General features: G+C 35.6%; 1 protein-coding gene across 1 annotated transcript in view; it reads left to right on the top strand.

The window, feature by feature from the left end:
• LRP1B (LDL receptor related protein 1B) overlaps positions 1-19,313 on the top strand; it is a 2,209,913-nt gene that overhangs the window by 1,225,925 nt on the left and 964,675 nt on the right. Inside the window, exons 8-9 of the mRNA XM_025261770.3 lie at positions 11,091-11,313; positions 17,504-17,675. Coding sequence (XP_025117555.3) covers positions 11,091-11,313; positions 17,504-17,675 — 395 coding nt within the window. The remainder of the gene's footprint in view (positions 1-11,090; positions 11,314-17,503; positions 17,676-19,313) is intronic.

Genomic DNA, 19,313 nt, shown 5'->3' on the forward strand with positions numbered 1-19,313 from the left:
TGTTTGCCTTGTTTATTCCAAGTACATATCTGCTTTTCACAGCTAGGAAAGTGAATATCAAAGAAATCTTTATTTTCTACATTGTGGTTTTATCTCTGTAACCATATGATTTTATCATCATTGCAATATTATCAAACATTTTATTCCAACAGCAGACTGAAACATACATACAAGTATAAATAATAAATAATATATTAAAAATTACTATGCTGCAGTTAAGCTTCATTTTCACCTTGCTGCTTTTTCCTGCATTTAGTAAGAATTTAAAATAGAAATTGACAGTTCAGCTAACTGGTAATTAGCATAGCAGTGAACCAGATTTGTTCAGCGGTCCACAACTTCATGGATACTTACCTTAGCTGCTTCTGAGACACCCATCTATGTTATTTCATCTCATAAAAATGCTTTTATAAACCAGTAGGACACCCTAAGTGTGGAAATTAGGTTATACATCTCTGCATATTTCAAAGAACAACTTTTTGCATCTAATATATTGCTGCAAATATTCTACTATTCCACATGAATCAAGTATATTGAGCATGAGCTTTTGAGTACTGACATCCTGCATTCTGACCCCTGAAGAAGACCTGAGATAGTGTTGCCCTTGGTCATGGAAAGTAATATGCCCAAATTGTAAAATCCTTTCCTCATATTAAATTCAATGACACCTTGCAATCTTGTGCCTGGCAGATTTCCTGAGAAAAATCTGAAGGCTCAGTATATTCCATAAATATATTTTGTGAAATTTATTATAGAGCTAGAATGCTCCTCTCCAATCACCCTTGTTTTCACCCAATTAACTGTCAAGTCCTGTTGATATAGACCCCAAAATACTCCTTGAAATTTCTCTCTTCTTTCCCATTTACCCCTGTGCTAATGCTTGTCTACCATACTGGTATCTCCTTATCTAATCTTCCAACATTTTGAGTCCATCTTCCTCACGGGACAGTATAGTCTTCAAATTCATGTTGATTATATAAATATCCTACTTTAAAGTAAACAAAGAAACAAAACTTTGCTATATTCTGGAAGTAGATGGTCTAAACCCCTTAGAGATACATGCAAATGCTGTTATGATCTGGTATCTGCAGGTAGGTAGAAATTAATATTGAGATTTCATTAAAACTGAAAATTGGCCAGATACAGGAATACCAGATCTTACCATGATCTAATATCACTACTCCCTTACCATGATCTAATATCACTACAAGTTCTCTAAAGAGAATTATGTACAAAAGAGGGCAAAGCAATAAAACTGAGGCCAAGCAATAATTTATTATTAACTAATGATTTAGGAGCAAAGAATTCCAATGGGCTGTACTGGATAATGTGGAAAACCAACTTATTTTCATACCCTACAATAGCCTTATCCATATTTTTTGCCCTTTTAACATGCTTTTAAGTCTGAGTTTTAGATTTTCTTTTCTATTATGAGGGGATGAATTCAGAGCTTATATAGATATATGTAGAGAGACAGAGAAACAATATAGGCAGATACATGGTTTAGTCGTGAGTATATAGTCCTAAATAAAGCAGATATAGTCTTTTTCCTCTTGGAGATTTTAATCTACTTAGTAAACAGATCTTTAACCATTGTATGTGTATGTGTATGTGTGTGTGTGTGTGTGTGTGTGTATGTGTTTGTGTGTATCTGTTTTATGCAATTAAATAAGAAAGGATGTGACAAAATACAAAATGCCATGAGATTTTTATCAGGCAGACCTAACTGATATGTGAAAAATAGGAAAGATCTTTCACAGAAATTAACATTTAAGTTAAAAGCTAAAGCCAATTTTGGAATAGTGTGATAGAAATTATTTTCCAGACTTGGGGACAGGATATGTCCCCTGGAGAAAGGAAGAAATGGAGAAAGGAAGAAATTGTGTAGATTGTTTAATGAACTAAAAGATGGCCAAGTTATTTGAATTATATAGAAGAATACTATTAGATGTAGCTATTAAAACTGAGAAAGTATATCACCAGACAGCTGGAGAGATAGGTAGAGACTAAATTATCTGACTGTTTGGGGCACTGTTGAGAATATGAAGTTTTATTCTGATTGTTATCAACAGTTGTATGACGATTTTAATAATACATAATTTAACTTGAGAATGGGTGCTGTGATTGATAACGTCTATTAATGAGACTCTCGAAAAAACATGAGATGTTACAAGATAAGAAGAGAGTAGTATTCTGGAATTAGTATTCGAGGAGGCACTGATTTTAGATCTACTCCTGAGGTTCTTATAAGCCCACATCTTCTGTGACTACTGGTAAAGGAAGAGCTCAAGAGATGCTAAATTTCAGTAAAAGCAAAAAGGTGGAACTAAAATTCAAAGTTTAGTCTTAGGATATTGGGCATTTTGTGATCATAGGAGATTCAGAGGGCAGGTCAGAAGTGTTTGGGTAGGAAGAGAGTATGTTGTATCTGTGGACAGATGTTAGGCTGCCCTGTACTTTAGGCAGAGACCTGTGTAAATAAGGGTGAGGATATTGAAAACTTACATCTGGAATATAGATGGGTTTATAAGGTTTCAATTACAGCTTGAGAAAAATGGCTGCCTGAAAGTCAAAATGTTAGGCCAAATACATCATTATCTTTTAGGTGATTAGATGTGGCAGTTCCAGTTTAAGTGTAGTCATGTGTAAATGGTAGACATGAATGAGTAAATATAAACCAAGTGTCAGGCAATGCCAATCCAGGGAAGTAGGGTTAGTTATTTATCACATTGTGTCCCCATCCGTGTTAAACATTGATGAAATAGCTATGTAATAAAGATAAATAGAAATAATAATGGGGGCTTCAGAATCTGCCTGCAATGCAGGAGACCCAGATATGTGGTTTGATCCCTGGGTCGGAAAGATCCCCTGGAGGAGGAAATGGCAACCCAGTCCAGTAATCTTGACTGGAGAATCCCATTGGAGTTGGAAAAGAGTCCAAGATGACTGAATGACTAAACAAAAACAATAATAATAATAATATGCAAATCTTTTTACTTTTTTTTTCCTTTCTTTGTTTACAGTGGCAAGCTTATTAGTTGCTGAATTAGCTTCTAGCTCTCAGAATATGGAAAGATGAAAAACAAATGGGAATTAAGCTTAAAAGATAAATTTGCTTGAAATAATAAAAAAAAATGAGTTAGGATAGGATGGAGATTGATAAGAGTTCATATTTGAATTTGTGAAAGTGTTTAGAGAGCTTGGAATTGGGAAGAACATTTGAAAATCTGTTGATATGTCCTGAGTAATATATTGAGTTTTTAAAATATGAAGAAAGATGATTTAAAAAAAATTGTTATCCATTATTAATATCTTTCTTTTCTGTTTTCATGGGAGATTACAGAAAAAAATTCAGATGCTATTTATATATCTATATATATTTATGCCATGTTGGGGTTACATGAGGGTTACATGTGAACATTATAAAATGATTCCTTTATGTAGAGTTGGCATTTCAATATGTTTTTCCTAAGGCAGTATAAGTTTTGATTGTTAAAAATCTTTAGTACAAGAGTTATCTGAATCTTTAATATAAGACATTAAACAATGTAGTGTTTTACTTATGGCACATTAGCTTCCAAGTACAGAAATACCCCACCAAAGCCACTCAAATGTACACAGATCTCCAAGAGGCTATAGTAACTCCCATGTGTTTTTTTTTTTTGTTTTTTTTTTTTGTTTTTTTTTTTTCAGAACAAGCTCTTATATTCATCTGGTATCAATAAAATGGTCCAAAACAAACCAAAGACCACGGCAAGTTGTAGCTGTGTTGAAGATGAAATGTATTTACAGTACATGATATTTACTGTTTAAATTCAGCAGCTGAAAGATCTCCAAGAGGCTATAGTAACTCCCATGTGTTTACCTACCTGAGGACAGGAAATTAAAACAGACTCCTAGAGAATTTCTTGCCCAAAGACTGCATGGCTCCTTCCATCCTGTTTCTATCTTGTGATTCCTCTATATCTATGAACATGTTCTAGTTTTCCTCCTCTCTGTACCCCACCCCACCTCACCCCACCCCACCCTCCACCCATGTTGGCACAGATGCCCACTAGGTGAGCTCCATACTGTTTGGTATGGATTCATGAGAGAAAGGGTCTTAGTGATTCAGCTTAGCCGATAATTTTATTTTGCTTGCATCAAATCTCCCCAAGGTGGTGGTAGGGGGATGGGGAAGGGATAATATTTCTGCATAGGGATGCCACTCTCAGGAACACTAACTGAGTGGGGCAGATTCAGGTAAATGAGGATGTTAATCGAGTAAACCATGTTGACTGATATATCTAATTCATTAACACTTCCAGCAGAATTATTAGTGGGAGTGTTTCCAGAATATAGAGTAGCCAGCTGTATGTCAAGTTTAATTTCTGTGTGTTTATGTATGAACTGAAAACGAAATTCAAGAGAGATTTTTCAAACAATGAAAGCAAAAACCCCAACCAAGTAAAAATCAATAAATCACTGTCTTGAACAATCTTGGCTAGACAGAGAAAATAGTTTATGTATCTTCCACATCCCTTAAGTAGCAGGAGCTAATAGAAATTTAATTTAAACCTGTTACTCTGAAGACTCATTACTCTTCAATAGTCATAACTGAATTTTAGAATTACAATGATAAATATTTAATATTTTAACTTTAATTCAGAGTATATTTTAATTACTCCATATAATGTAGAAAATCACTTTCTTGTTCAATTTCTATAAACACAATGTAAGAAAAATAAAGTATTAATATTGATGCTTTTTGGATAACATAGTTATTTTTAAAACAAGATCAAAAACTGATGTTTCTAGTGTAATTGTTGTTAAGAAAAATACATATATTTTTCCTGAAATGTGAAGATATGAAGTTCTCTAACACCTGATTAAAAACATGGAAAGAATGTTAGGCCCTTATCAGAACAATGATTTTTTTTTTTAATTTAGCAATATATGGCTTTTGAGTTTTATGCCTCATTCCCTTATTTATTTCTTAACCAAAATCTTGTTGTATAACCTCATTTTTACACAGTTAAATGAATGATAGATAATTACATTGTGAGAACTCTGAAATTTTCTAAATTCCATCTTTAAGCTATAACCAAAATGTTAGCAGTAAGAATGATGACACAAAGCCAGAATTGACTATATAGTTAAAGGATATGGAAGGGGACTTCCCCAGTGGTTCAGTGGCTAAGACCCTGTGCTTCCAATGCAGGGTGCCGGGTTTGATTCCTGGTCAGGGAACTAGTTTCCACATGCCACAACTAAGATTGAACACAGCCAAATGAATGAATGAATACTTAAGAAAAGGTTGCAGCTTTATTTAAATAATAATAAAAAAAAGATGCAGATAGGACTCTGGTATGTTTAAATTCCCCTTTGTCATTTTGGATAAAGTACAAAAATATGGAAGAATCACTTAAAGCAGACATCACTTGAAAAACTAAACCTTATTTTTTTCAGTTAAAGGGAAAAAAAAAGCACACATTTTAAGACATCAGTATGTATAACAATTGCTTTGCTCCAGGTTCGTTGCACGATACTGGATGCTTGGGGCTGGTGCACTGGGATGACCCAGAGGGATGGAATGGGGAGGGAGGAGGGAGGAGGGTTCAGGATGGGGAACACATGTATACCTGTGGCAGATTCATTTTGATATTTGGCAAAACTAATACAGTTATGTAAAGTTTAAAAATAAAATAAAATTAAAAAAATAAATAAAAAAAATAAATAAATAAAATAAAACGTAAGGATGATTGGGGCCATAACTCTGTAAGCACAGTGCTCTGTCACTGTCGGTCAGTGCTCCCTTTGTGACTTTTGATTTATGTCTGGCAAGTTTACCAAAAATACTCAAAGTTTCTTACTATCCCCAATTGTATAAAATACTTATATGTCTATAGTAAGATAGGGCTAGTCATGTAATCAACAGGGATATCAGATAAAATCAGTTTCCCATGTGAAATGAGATAAGGAAGCCAATATGACAAACTCCTATTTACTCCAGCTGTCAAATTAACGATTAAGTAGTTGGATGAATAATTAAAAGTTTGAAAGACATTTTCCTTTCCTTTATGAACTAATAGTTAAGCATACATTAGAGACAGTAGTTGGGATGTTGTTTCACTTTAATTTTTGTGTTAGTGGAAATTGAATAGAATGGCATTCAAAAAGGAAGTTAAGAACAAGAGAATAGAAATCTCAATTTAATTTCTTCTACTTTCTAGAGAATAAAGGAATAATTGGTACCATAGGAAAGAACAGGGCAATAGGAAATGTGAGTATTGTAATCCCAAGAGAATGGGGTATAGGAGAAGTTTGGGAACGATCTCCACCAGCCACCATGAGGTTCATATGCAGACTGCTACAAAGGCAGCTCCTTGGCTGCACTAGAAGCAGCAAAGGATGCTTGGTTCTTGTGAGAGGAGATGCTGAAAGGATGACTGAAAACCCTGGAAATTAAGAGTTAAGTGTTCAGAAAACACTGAATAAGATGGGATAAAGGTTTCAAACCACCAACTGTGCTTCATTTTAGGGAATTTCTTGAATAGAGCATAGGCTTACCATTGGTTTCTAAACCCAGAGGCATAAATAATAATGCATAAAGCTATTACATTTCAGTTCAAAAAGCATAAAGTAATCTAATTATGAGAAAAATTAGGCAAACTCAAGATAGGGATATTGGATATTTCTGTGGTGGTCCAGTGGTTAAGACTTTGCTTTCCAATACAGGGGATGTGTGTTGGATGTGTGTCGAGGGGCTAAGATCCTCACATGCCTTATAGCCAAAAAAACAAAACATAAAACAGAAGCAATATTGTAACAAATTCAATAAAGACTTTAAAAATGGTCCACATCAAAATTTATTTTTTTAAAAGATAGAGATATTCTTCAAAACAACTCATGTTTACACTTTATAAATAACAAAAAACAATGCAAGGCTAAATAACTATTCAAAATTAAAGGAGTCTAGAGAGAAGGACTAATGCTGAAGCTGAAACTCCAATACTTTGGCCACCTCATGCGAAGAGTTGACTCATTGGAAAAGACCCTGATGCTGGGAGGGATTGGGGGCAGGAGGAGAAGGGGACGACAGAGGATGAGATGGCTGGATGGTGTCACCGACTCGATGGACATGAGTTTGAGTGAACTCCGGGAGTTGGTGATGGACAGGGAGGCCTGACGTGCTGTGTCCATCGAGTTCATGGGGTCGCAAAGAGTTGGACACGACTGAGCTACTGAACTGAACTGAACTGAGAGAGAAAAGACAATTAAGTGAAGTATATGATTTTGGATTGGATCCTAAATTATAGAAAAAGAAATTTTTACTGTATAGAACATTATTACTCAACAGGTTATATTTGAATAAAATCTACATATTGTAGCAGTGTTAAATGCATCAATTTTCTTAGACGTACTATGATTATAAAAGAGAATGTCCTGGTACTTAGGAGATGCACACTGAAATCTTAGTTGAGGAGGGTCATCATTTCTTCAATTTAGTGTCAAATTGTTCAGCTGGTACTAAAAATGTCCAGAGGAACAAAAGTTGAAAAACTGGTGAATCTAGGTGAAAGGTATACACATTTATTCTACAATCCTTACAACTTTTCTGTAAGTTTGAAATTATTTCAAAATAATTCATTAAAAACAAAAGGCAAGACAAATATGTGTGTTATGGCTCTGACAAGCTGTTCATGTGGACTTGGAATCTATTTCATCTGTAAAATAGAAATAATCTGACCTTTCTATCTCACAAACATTTATTAAGATCAGTGAGATAATGGGATTTGTTCTTTATAAGAAAGAAAAGAGTGATTTTATCAAACCTTAGCTCTACTTTATCATGAATGAAATTTAGTTATGTTTCAGAGAATTAAAACTGTATCTTCTGTTTATAATTATTATAGTCATACATCAATTAAACAATGCCCTTGGAATGAATCTTTTCTCTGTAACAGTAGGAGATAATTTTAAACTAAAATTAAACTGTATTAAAACAAACAAAGAAACATCTACAGCCATAATGATAGTCATAATCATGTGACTATGGATATTTATTGCTTGCAGATTTATGTTCTTCGTGCTGCTGTCCTGGAGAACACTTTCATTTCTTGAATTTCAATTATAAGTGAACTGAGCTTATCATAGTCAGTATTCTCAAAGCTGGGGAAGTTTAATTTGATGGAAGGACCTTCTTTTATATCACCACTCAGCACTGTCCTGCTTTGCGCTGGAAGTACAATGACAAATTCTTCACTGTTTCTTCTAGCTCAATGCTATTTCACATACCCAAAGTCCTCTTGTTCTTTTGGTTTTATGTTTTCATTAAGACAGCAACATTTTGATGAATCATATATTTATACTTTTCTTTCACACTTTTCTTAAGCTTATTCAGAGTTGCCTCAACCAGTTTTATTATGTCCTGCAATTAAGATAAGAATCACTTGAATCATCCCTGCAATAATAGGTTAGTATCACTGAAAATCTTCTTGGACAAATTGTTTACATTTTCCCAACCTCCTTTATTATCATCAGGTTCATTTTTCCTCTATAACTAAACTTTTTTTTTTTTCAGACAGAAGTACCAAAAATCACTAGTATTCTAACAAATACTTAACTCAATGACATCTTCTTGATTTGTATTCTTTTTTTTTTTTTAATCTTTTTTTGTTTTGTGAAGTGACTGTTGCTCAGTCATGTTCTACTCTTTGCAACCCCATGGACTATACAGTCCATGGAATTCTCCAGGCCAGAATACTAGAGTGGGTAGCCGTTCCCTTCTCCAAGGGTTCTTCCCAACCCAGGGATCAAACCCAGGTCTCCTGCACTGCAGGAAGATTCTTTACCAGCTGAGCCACCAGGGACACCCAACTGATCCAGCCAGCCACTCCAATTCTTTATCAGGGAACTTTTCTCCCTTAGGTCTCTATAAGAGTCTGTCTTTTATCAGGCTTCCCTGGTGGCTCAGATGGTAAAGTGCCTGCCTACAATGCAGGAGACCTGGGTTTGATCCCTGGGTTGGGAATATCCTTTGGAGAAGGAAATGGCAACCCACTCCAGTACTCTTGCCTGGAAAATCCCATGGACAGAGGAGCCTGGTAGGCTACAGTCTATGGGGTCACAAAGAGTCCGACACAACTGAGCGACTTCACTTTCTTTCTTTCTCTAATCTTATTTGGTCTTCTTTCTTCAAAAATATGCCTCCAGGCTTCTTGTCTTGGTACTCTTCTTTTTGTCTTTTTAGGATCACATCTAATTAAGCACCTCAGGGTGACTTGAGAGAAGTTCTAATCTTGAGACTCATCTTTCCTATTCCGCCTCATGTAGATAGTTGGAACCCCCTTCTTCATGTCACTATACATAGTCTATATACAACATGCTAAACACAGGGGTCCAGAGCCTCCGACTCTCTGTGCCAAAGCTGAGCTACCTGCACAGCAGGATCTATCTGGTCTGTGAAATGGACCAGTTGGAAAAGAAAACTATAAAAGGAGAGGCATTTTGGTATAAGGTGAGAAAGAGAGTTTTTATGATAAGAACAGTGGACAGTGTTCTATAGTAAGAAACAGGTAAACTGTTAATCTTAATAGTAACTTAATTTGAGATGACCATGAACAAATTAAGAAGTGAAGAAAGAGAAGATGAAAGATGGAAGCAGGAAGAGATTGTGGTAAAGGTGAGAGAGAGGGAGAGAGAGAGGAAGGAAGGTAACTAATGAGCCATCATAGGAATAGAAGTTTGAGTATTTAGCATGACAATAAAATGAACAATATGCCCCTTTATTTCTTTTTCACTGGAATAGAAATCTCTTCACCTGAATGGAATGTCACTTGAAAAACATTTTTTAACCTATCATGATAGGTTTTTTGTTTTTTTTTCAGGAGAAATTAGGATGAAACTTATTTTATTTTTTAAATTATTGTGATAAATTGATCTTTCAAAATATTTGGGGGAATATATACTCATAATAAAATCTGGCTCACATTACACATGCATTAATGTTTAAAAATTGAGCACAGCTTCCCATAGCAAAAGAGCTAAATTAAAGCCTAAATAATACTCCTTAGTATTGAAAGATACCCCATACTGTGAGCTGATGCAATAGTGTTGAGACAGGTAACTAAAAACTAATTCACCAAGTTTGCAAATTGAATATTCTATACTCTAGGTAATCTTAATATTGCTCAGTCACTGGAAATAAGATTATTCTGGAGATGGTTTTTAAATGAAAGCAAGATGGTCCTCCATTTAGGAACATAATTTACTCTCATGAGTAGATAATCTTGTTAAAATATTGTCAGGTTAATTGAAATTGATTTCTGTTTACTAAACGTAGTGAATACTACTCAAATATTAGACACTGAGGTGTTAGAGGTATTTAAACCTTTGACACATGCTGTTAGTACTTCATAGAAGGATTTCTTGTCTCAGAGATCAACATTGCTTTTCAGCCTTTTCTTTGAAATATATAAAGAGAAAATGAAAGGAAATGGATTGCATTATCTTTATTAAATTTTGTCAGTTGGGGATATTTGGGACAATTTGGGATTGGTTTGGGGGGTGATTATTTATTTTCATTGCTATAAATGGCACATTTGCTTTTCCATCTGCTTAGTTCCATTGCAGGTTTTCTACACTCTACTACTCATAGCATCATTGAGCTCCACATAATAGCTTTTATAGGAGACAGACATTACCAGGCAATTTGAAAAGCAGGTTGAAGATAAAGCCTGAGAGCTCACATGCCCTGGCCTGGTTACTTGGCTCACTTCTGAAGCTTATTCCAAATGGACTATACAGATCTCCTGTGATACCAGCTCTATGAAGCTTAAAGAAACATTTCCCCTAATACAAAAATAAACCCACCATAATCATTCGTTTTGGGGAAATTTTACAGTTGTTAGTTAACCTACTCCCTTATGCCCTGCAATATTCATTAGCAGATTTCCTTTATGAGTGATATTATATGGAAATGGTTATGGGAAGCTAACAGATGTAACCACTGAAATAAATTAGAAGGAAAAGTTCTGTGTTTTACAGATGGTTCTATTGAATATGCTGCCCCCACCTTTCCACTTTAACATTTAGTTTTCTTTCAACAGAAAACTTTTCTTTACCGACTATGGGAATGTGGCCAAAGTGGAGCGATGTGACATGGATGGGATGAACAGAACAAGGATAATTGATTCTAAGACAGAGCAGCCAGCTGCACTGGCACTAGACCTAGTAAACAAATGGGTTTACTGGGTAGATCTTTACTTGGACTATGTGGAAGTAGTGGACTATCAAGGAAAAAACAGACATACTATCATCCAAGGCAGACAAGTAAGTACAGTTTGGTTGGAAAATGCAGCTAAGGTAATAAAATGAATGATCTCATACTAGGAAGAAGACTGAAAATTGCAGTGTTGAAAATTTCTTATGAAGTCAAGCTGCAGTGGGTCATAAAAATTGATGTGTTTGCTATATGGAAGAATGTTCTTTTCATAGTGCACTCCATAATACATGATGGGGGAGGACTTGCTCTCCCTCCTTCCCTCTATTTAAAACAAAAAACAAAAAACAAAACAGCACACAAAACAAAAACCAACAGAAATAAATCAAAAACAGCCAACGCAACCAGAAATTCTACACTAGTAAGAAAGAAAAATATTAAAATAGGACAGATGTTATGACCTACTTACTAAAAACTAATTTAAGTATTTCATTTGTAAAAACCTGAACTATCATTTGTCCTATGTGGCACTGAAGAGATATATATATATGGAGGAAATGGCAACCCACTCCAGTGTTCTTGCCTGGAGAATCCCAGGGACGGCGGGGCCTGGTGGGCTGCCGTCTATGGGGTCGCACACAGTCGGACACGACTGAAGCGACTTAGCAGCATATTATATATATATATAAATATATATATATATATATATAAAATAATGCAAATGGTGGCTCACAGAAGTGTTATTATTATTTTAATATGTTGGATTATTTATATTTTGCCTTCTGAAGTGTTTAAATATTTATTTCCCAGAATAAGAATTTTGTGAAAGGCACCAAGGTCACATTTTTTCTCATTTGTGTTTTTTTCCTTTGCTGAATTATAAGTTTTTGTAAATAAAATTCAGTTAACAATTGAAGAAGATCTCTAAGTGGAGATGTCTTATTCACTAGAATGCTTTTGAAATTCAATTTTATCTCACTGATCTTACTAATTGCATGTGAAATTCTCATTCTATAGAACTGCAGTAAGTGGTTTTCTTTGCTTTCTTCTATAATGCAAGGTACAAATGCTATGTAATTTTCATGTCAAGTTACTTTTCCTTTATAATCAGCATTTAACAATGAAATATTTTCACTTCCTTGGCAGATAAACAAATGCACTAATCTGATCTGGGTGTCTAAAAAAAAGCATCCAATATTAAAAGTGAGGCCACTTATTTTTCTCTCACCTTCAACTGCCCTCAAAATCTTGATTTCTTTGGCCATCTTTAGTTATGATCTTAGAGCACCTAGTCTCTGAAATGATTATGATGTACCTTCTTTGGTGTACATGTAATTGAGATTTCACACCATGAAACAGGATGAGGAATTCAAATGATCTTCCCCATGGCTACTTTCAAAAGGTTTTTTTCTTTTTTAATGTCTGAAGTTTTTAATTATCCATTTTTCCCCCATTTCTATTGCCTGTGTTCTGCTGGTTCCCTAAACATATGTTTAGTCTGCCACTAAGTATTCCAACATAGATAAAATTTTGTAAGAATTTGTCCTGTAATCAGAATGGCCTGTATACCACACCTAGTTCCTCCCACCTCTGTTGGGGGTAGTAAGCAGAGTAACACTGTAGGTACTTTATGGTAAATAAATCCTTCTGAAGGCAAGCAGGGAGGCAGAGAGTAAAATTTGATCTTTTTTGTATGAACATGTTTTCTACCCTCATCAATTGCCACCTCTATAGTCATGCTTTCTCTCTTGGACTGTGGATTGGCAACTAAGTAGACAGCAATGTGGGTATGCCATGACCTCACACTTCCAGATGGTTGGTCCCAAACTTAGAGCAAAGCATGCATAAAATAAATGGAAATTAATGGAAGACTTAAGCTTGTTTATAACTTTTATAGGAAAAACATATTGCCCAAATCAAAATTGGGTTTATATATATATATATATATATATATATATATAGTGAATATGATGTCTTCCTTTATGACACTTGGTTTAGTAGCTAAGTCGTATCCAACTCTTGCAACCCCTGAACTGTAGCCCCCCAGGCTCCTCTCTGTCCATGGGATTCTCCAGCCAAGAATCATGGAGTGGGTTGCCATTTCCTTCTCCAGGGGATCTTCCCAACCCAGGAATCAAATCTGGGTCCCCTACATTGCAGGTAGATGATTTACCAACTGAGCTATGAGGGAAGCCCTCCTATGACATTTACTGGGGACTAATACTAACATAAAAAGTGATTAGTGAAGTTTTAACATAGAATGATTCTCTCCCTTAATTTCTAATTTGTTGCCTAGACATGAAGAATTAAAATATGTCCAAAAACAATATGAAAAACCAGTCTTCTTTTAGTCAACATCTTACATGAGAGGATCAGAAATTATAATGAAGAGTCATGTAAGCTAGGAAGATAGCAAATTAAATGAACTAGCAAGATTTCCTAAGTACAAATGTTTGTGATTTTGTTCTATAATTTTTTTTGGTAACAAATAATGGATAACTTCTCAAATTCTCTTAACTAAAAAATCTATAATAAAATGTGGACTACAAGTGCAATATAATGCTGACAAATAATAAATAGTGACAAATGCTTTTTCATCAAAATCTCTACAGCAATCAATTGACAGATCTACCATACCCTGGTCCAGAACCATTTTAAATTAAATATAATACAAGGAATCCCCAAAGGCCTTGCACCTAGCATGTGCCCTGTTGTATGAGAAAATCAGTATACTCATTCTTCCTTTGCTTTACTGGAAGCTTTCCATCAATTCAAGAAGTCTATTCTTACCTATAATCCCTAAGACATCTGCCAAGTAGGAAAGTAATGCTGTTAACTGTGAAGTGTCATGGAGAACAGTAAACACCGTTATTCTCATATCACAGAGTTTCATGTTCATTATAAATAGACTTTAGAAAGAATGCAATTTCTGAGTAGAAAATGCTGACATATTATTTATAATTGTTCTAAATATATTATTTCATTGTTTATTAATTTCCATGCTGGGAATAGTAGTGTAACCTGTATTTTTTTTAATGGGATTTTCAAAGATGCTTTCTCATCAGTCCTTTCATAGGCAAAACCAGGATTTTATAGATTATGTATATTCATGATTATATACATAAGTGGCCCACAAAAATATCTCAAATTGTATGTAACAATGCCTTAAGCATATTATTGAATATGCTTGAAAGTTTGATTCTCACTAGCCTTTGAAAAGTAGCTCCTGAAAATGTTTTCTTCATGAAACATGGGGTTCTTAAGGCAGGAATACTGAAGTGATTTGCCATTCCCTTCTCCAGGAGACCACATTTTGTCAGAATTCTCCACAATGACCGGTCCATCTTGGGTGGCCCTACACAACATGTCTCATGGTTTCACTGAGTTAAACAAGGCTGTGGTCCATGTGATCAGATTGGTTAGTTTTCTATGATTGTGGTTTTCATTCTGTGTGCCCTCTGATGGATAATATAAGAGACTTACTGAAACTTTCTGATGGGAGAGACTGACTGAGGGGAAAACTGGGTCTTGTTCTGATAGGCAGGGCCATGCTCAGTAAATTTTTAATCCAATTTTCTGTTGGTGGGCTGAAGAAGCTGAAGTTGAATGGTTCTGTGAAGACCTACAAGACCTTCAGGAACTAATACCCCCAAAAGATGTCCTTTGGAATGCAAAGTAGGAAGTGAAGAAATACCTGGAGTAATCAGCAAATTTGGCCTTGGAGTACTGAATGAAGTAAGGCAAGGGCTAATAAGAGTTTTGAAAAGAGAATACCCTCGTCATAGCAAACACACTTTTCCAACAACACAAGAGAATATGATACACATGGACATCACCAAATGGTCAACCAAAATCAGATTGATTATATTCTGTGCAGCCAAAGATGGAGACGCTCTATACAGTCAGCAAAAACCAGACCGGGAGTTGACTGTGACTCAAATCATGATCGCTTTATTGCCAAATTCAGACTTAAAATGAAGAAAGTAGAGAAAACCACTAGACCATTCAGGTATGACCTATATCAAATCCTATACAATTATACAGTGAAAGTGGCAAATGGATTCAAGGGATTTGATCTGATAGACAGAGTGCCTGAAGAACTGTGGACAGAGGTTCATGACCTTGTACAGAAGGCAGTGATCAAGACCATCCCCAGAAAAATAAATGCAAAAAAGCAAAATGGTTGTCAGATGAGGTCTTAAAAACAGCAGTGAAAAGAAGAGAAGTGAAAGGCAAAGGATAAAGGAAAGATAAACCTATTTGAATGCGAGTTCTAAAGAATAGCAAGGAGAGATAAGAAAGCCTTCCTCAGTGATCAATGCCAAGAAATAGAGGAAAACAATAGAATGGGAAAGACTAGAGATCTCTTTAAGAAAATTAAAGTTACCAAGGGAATATTTCATGCAAAGATAGGCACAATAAAAGACAGAAATGGTGTGGACCTAACAGAAGCAGAAGATATTAAAAAGAGGTGGCAAGAATACATAGAAGAAGTATACAAAAAAGATCTTCATGACCAGGATAATCACGATGGTGTGATCAATCACCTAGAGCCAGACATCCTGGAATGTGAAGTCAAATGGGCCTTAGGAAGCATCACTATGAACAAAGCTGGTAGAGGTGATGGAATTCCAGTTGAGCTATTTCAAATCCTGAAAAATGATGCTGTGAAAGTGCTTCATTAAATATGCCAGCAAATTTGTAAAACTCTGCAGTGGCCACAGGACTGGAGAAGGTTAGTTTTCATTCCAGTCCCAAAGAAAGACAATGCCAAAGAATGCTCAAACTACTACACAATGGCACTCATCTCACACGCTAGCAGAGGAGTGTTCAAAATCCTCCAAGCCATGGTTCCACAGTATGTGAACCATGAACTTCCAGCCGGTCAATTGGTTTTAGAAAAGGCAGAGGAACAAGAGATCAAATTTCCAACATCTGTTGGATCATTGAAAAAGCAAGAGAGTTTGAAAAAAACATCCATTTCTGCTTTTGTGAGTATGCCAAAGCCTTTGACCATGTGGATCACAACAGACTGTGGGAAATTCTTCAAGAGTTGGGAATACCAGACCACCTGACCTGCCTCTTGAGAAATATGTATGCAGGTCAGGAAGCAACAGTTAGAACTGGACATGGAACAGCAGACTGGTTCCAAATCAGGAAAGGAGTATGTCAAGACTGTATATTGTTACCCTGATTATTTAACTTATATGCAGAGTCCATCATGAGAAATGCTAGACTGGATGAAGCACAAGCTGGAATCAAGATCGTCGGAAGAAATATCAATAACCTCAGATACGCAGATAACACCATGCTTATGGCAGAAAGTGAAGAAGAACTAAAGAGGCTCTTGATGAAGGTGAAAGAGGAGAGTGAAAAGTTGGCTTAAAACTCGACATTCAGAAAACGAAGATCATGGCATCTGGTCCCATCTCTTAATGGCAAATAGATGGGGAAACAATGTCAGTGAGAGACTTTATTTTTAGGGCTTCAAAATCACTGCAGATGGTGACTGCAGCCATGAAATTAAAAGATGCTTGCTCCTTGGAAGAAAAGCTATGACCAACCTAGACATCACATTAAAAAGCAGAGACGTCACTTTGCCAAAAAGGTCCATCTAATCAAAGCTGTGGTTTTTCCAGTAGTCATGTATGGATGTAAGAGTTGGACTATAAAGAAAGCTGAGCACCAAAAAAATTGATGCTTTTGAACTGTGGTGTTGGAGAAGACTCTTGAGAGTCCCTTGGACTGCAAGGAAATCTAAGCAGTCCATCCTAAAGGAAATCAGTCCTGAACATTCATTGGAAGGACTGATGCTGAAACTCCAATACTTTCGCCACCTGATGTGAAGAACTGAGTCGTTTGAAGAGACCCCGACGTTGGGAAAGATTGAAGGTGGGAGGAGAAGGGAATGACAGAGGATGAGATGAATGGATGGCATCACCAGCTCTATGGACATGAGTTTGAGTAAGCTCTGGGAGTTGGTGATGGACAGAGAAGCCTGGTGTGCTGCAGTCCATGGGATTTCAAAGGACTGAGTGACTGAACTGAACTGAATGAAACATGAATACAACTCTCCCCATACATTTTAAACTGCTTTATCTACTACTGCATAATATATTATTTTTATAGAAAAATTTATATTAGTGAAATGTTGAATTCTTTGAGAAAAAATAAATGATAATATGCTCATGACTCTCCTACTATGGGGATTTTCCACAGTAGTAAAAGCAATTTTTTTTTTCTTTCAAGTTGAAAGCAACATAATTTAAAAATCATAGTTATTTTTGCGCCTTTTTATAGGTCAAACATCTGTATGGTATAACTGTGTTTGAAGACTACTTATATGCAACTGATGCTGATAACTTCAACATCATAAGGATAAACCGATTTAATGGTAGTGATATTCATTCATTAATTAAAATGGAAAATGCTAGAGCAATCCGAATCTATCAAAAAAGAATTCAACCAACAGGTAAGATTCCAACAGTTCTTCATAGCCTTCATAATGGTGAATTGAATGGAGATATGACTCTTGTGCCTTTGTGTGGTGTCAAAGTGGGTGAGCCATAAATTCTCTGTTTTGATAGCAAAAATGTACATGTCTGCATGATAAAATATAATAGAGCTCCCTTCCAAAGTCTAAATGACAAATTGTTCAGTTCCTAGTGGATCATTTCTACAGCCATAGAATTGAAATGATGGCTGGATTTAAATTCAGGAAGGAACTTTCACTCTTGATGTATGTATACAGAAAACTCAGATGCTGAGATGCTAGAGTTTTTATTTTATCATTCTAGGAGACAACCTTCAAGTCAGGTGACTTTCTTGCAGTATCTGTCTAGTTTTTATTTCAGTCACTTGGGGGTCTCTTGATTAACTTCCCAACCATTCCTTAACACAAGTTAATTCAAAATAATTTTCACCAAGAAGGCTGCAACATTGCTAACTATCCCTGGAAAATTATTTTGCATTGTAAGTTAATGATGCTTGTTCATCAATACAACGTAGGCTCAATTATATAGAGAATAATGTAACATACAAAACTATCACCCGAATTTTCATTATCTTTTTGTGCTTCAAATTAAAACTAATTTAGAATTATTTATCTATTAACATAAATTCAATTTAGGCAAAGTATTGTTACACATATGTTTACAGGAAATTCAGACTTGGGATTCTGTAGATAAAGATTTAAATTTGGTCTTATTAATTTACCAATTATTTTTTTTATCCTTTATTAATACTATGTGCCAGGAACTATTTTATGTACATTGAGAATACAGCTGAGTAAAACAGACTAAAACATTATTTACCTTATAAGATTTGCATTGTTTTAAAAAAATACATAATGTTTTTCTTTTAAAGTAAGTAAATTATTATATTAGAAGATAATAAGTGCTATGGAGAGAGAGAAAGTAGATGAGTGTCATGAATAGGATTAGTTTACAATTTTATATTTAATGATCAGAGGAAATTGCATTGAAAGATAAAATTGCATGAAGACTTGGAGTAATTAAAGAAGAGAGACAGATAGAAAGATCAGTCAGCTCAGTTGTGTCCAACTCTTTGTGACCCCATGGGTTGCAGCACCCCAGGCTTCCCTGTCCATCACCAACTCCCAGAGCTTGCTTAAATTCATGTCCGTCAAGTTGGTGATGCCATCCAACCATCTTATCCTCTGTGGTCCCCTTCTCCTCCTGCTGTCAATCTTTCCCAGCATCGGATCTTTTCCAGAGAGTCAGTTCTTCACATCAGGTGGCCAAAGTATTGGAGCTTCAATGAGGAAAAACATGCTTGGATAGTGGATAGTTAAGTGAGCAGTAAGGAGACCCATATGTCTGAAGCAGAGCAAACACAAGGAAGAGAAGCAGGCAATTAAGTTGGAAAAATGAAGGAGAACAATAACTAGTAGGGCCCCGCAGACAGTTATAAAAAAGTTTGCTTATACTCTGCATGACATGGATAGTCCTTAGGTAGAGGAGTCTCAAAATCTGACTTAGTTTTTAAAAAAACCAGTAGGGTTGCTATGTTGACAGTAGGCTATGGGGAACAAAGATGGAAGGTTAGAGATGACGGTGGATTGGACCAAGATGGTAGCAGTGAAGGTGGT

Source organism: Bubalus bubalis, chromosome 2, assembly GCF_019923935.1.
Source record: "Bubalus bubalis isolate 160015118507 breed Murrah chromosome 2, NDDB_SH_1, whole genome shotgun sequence".
Lineage (NCBI taxonomy): Eukaryota > Metazoa > Chordata > Mammalia > Artiodactyla > Bovidae > Bubalus > Bubalus bubalis.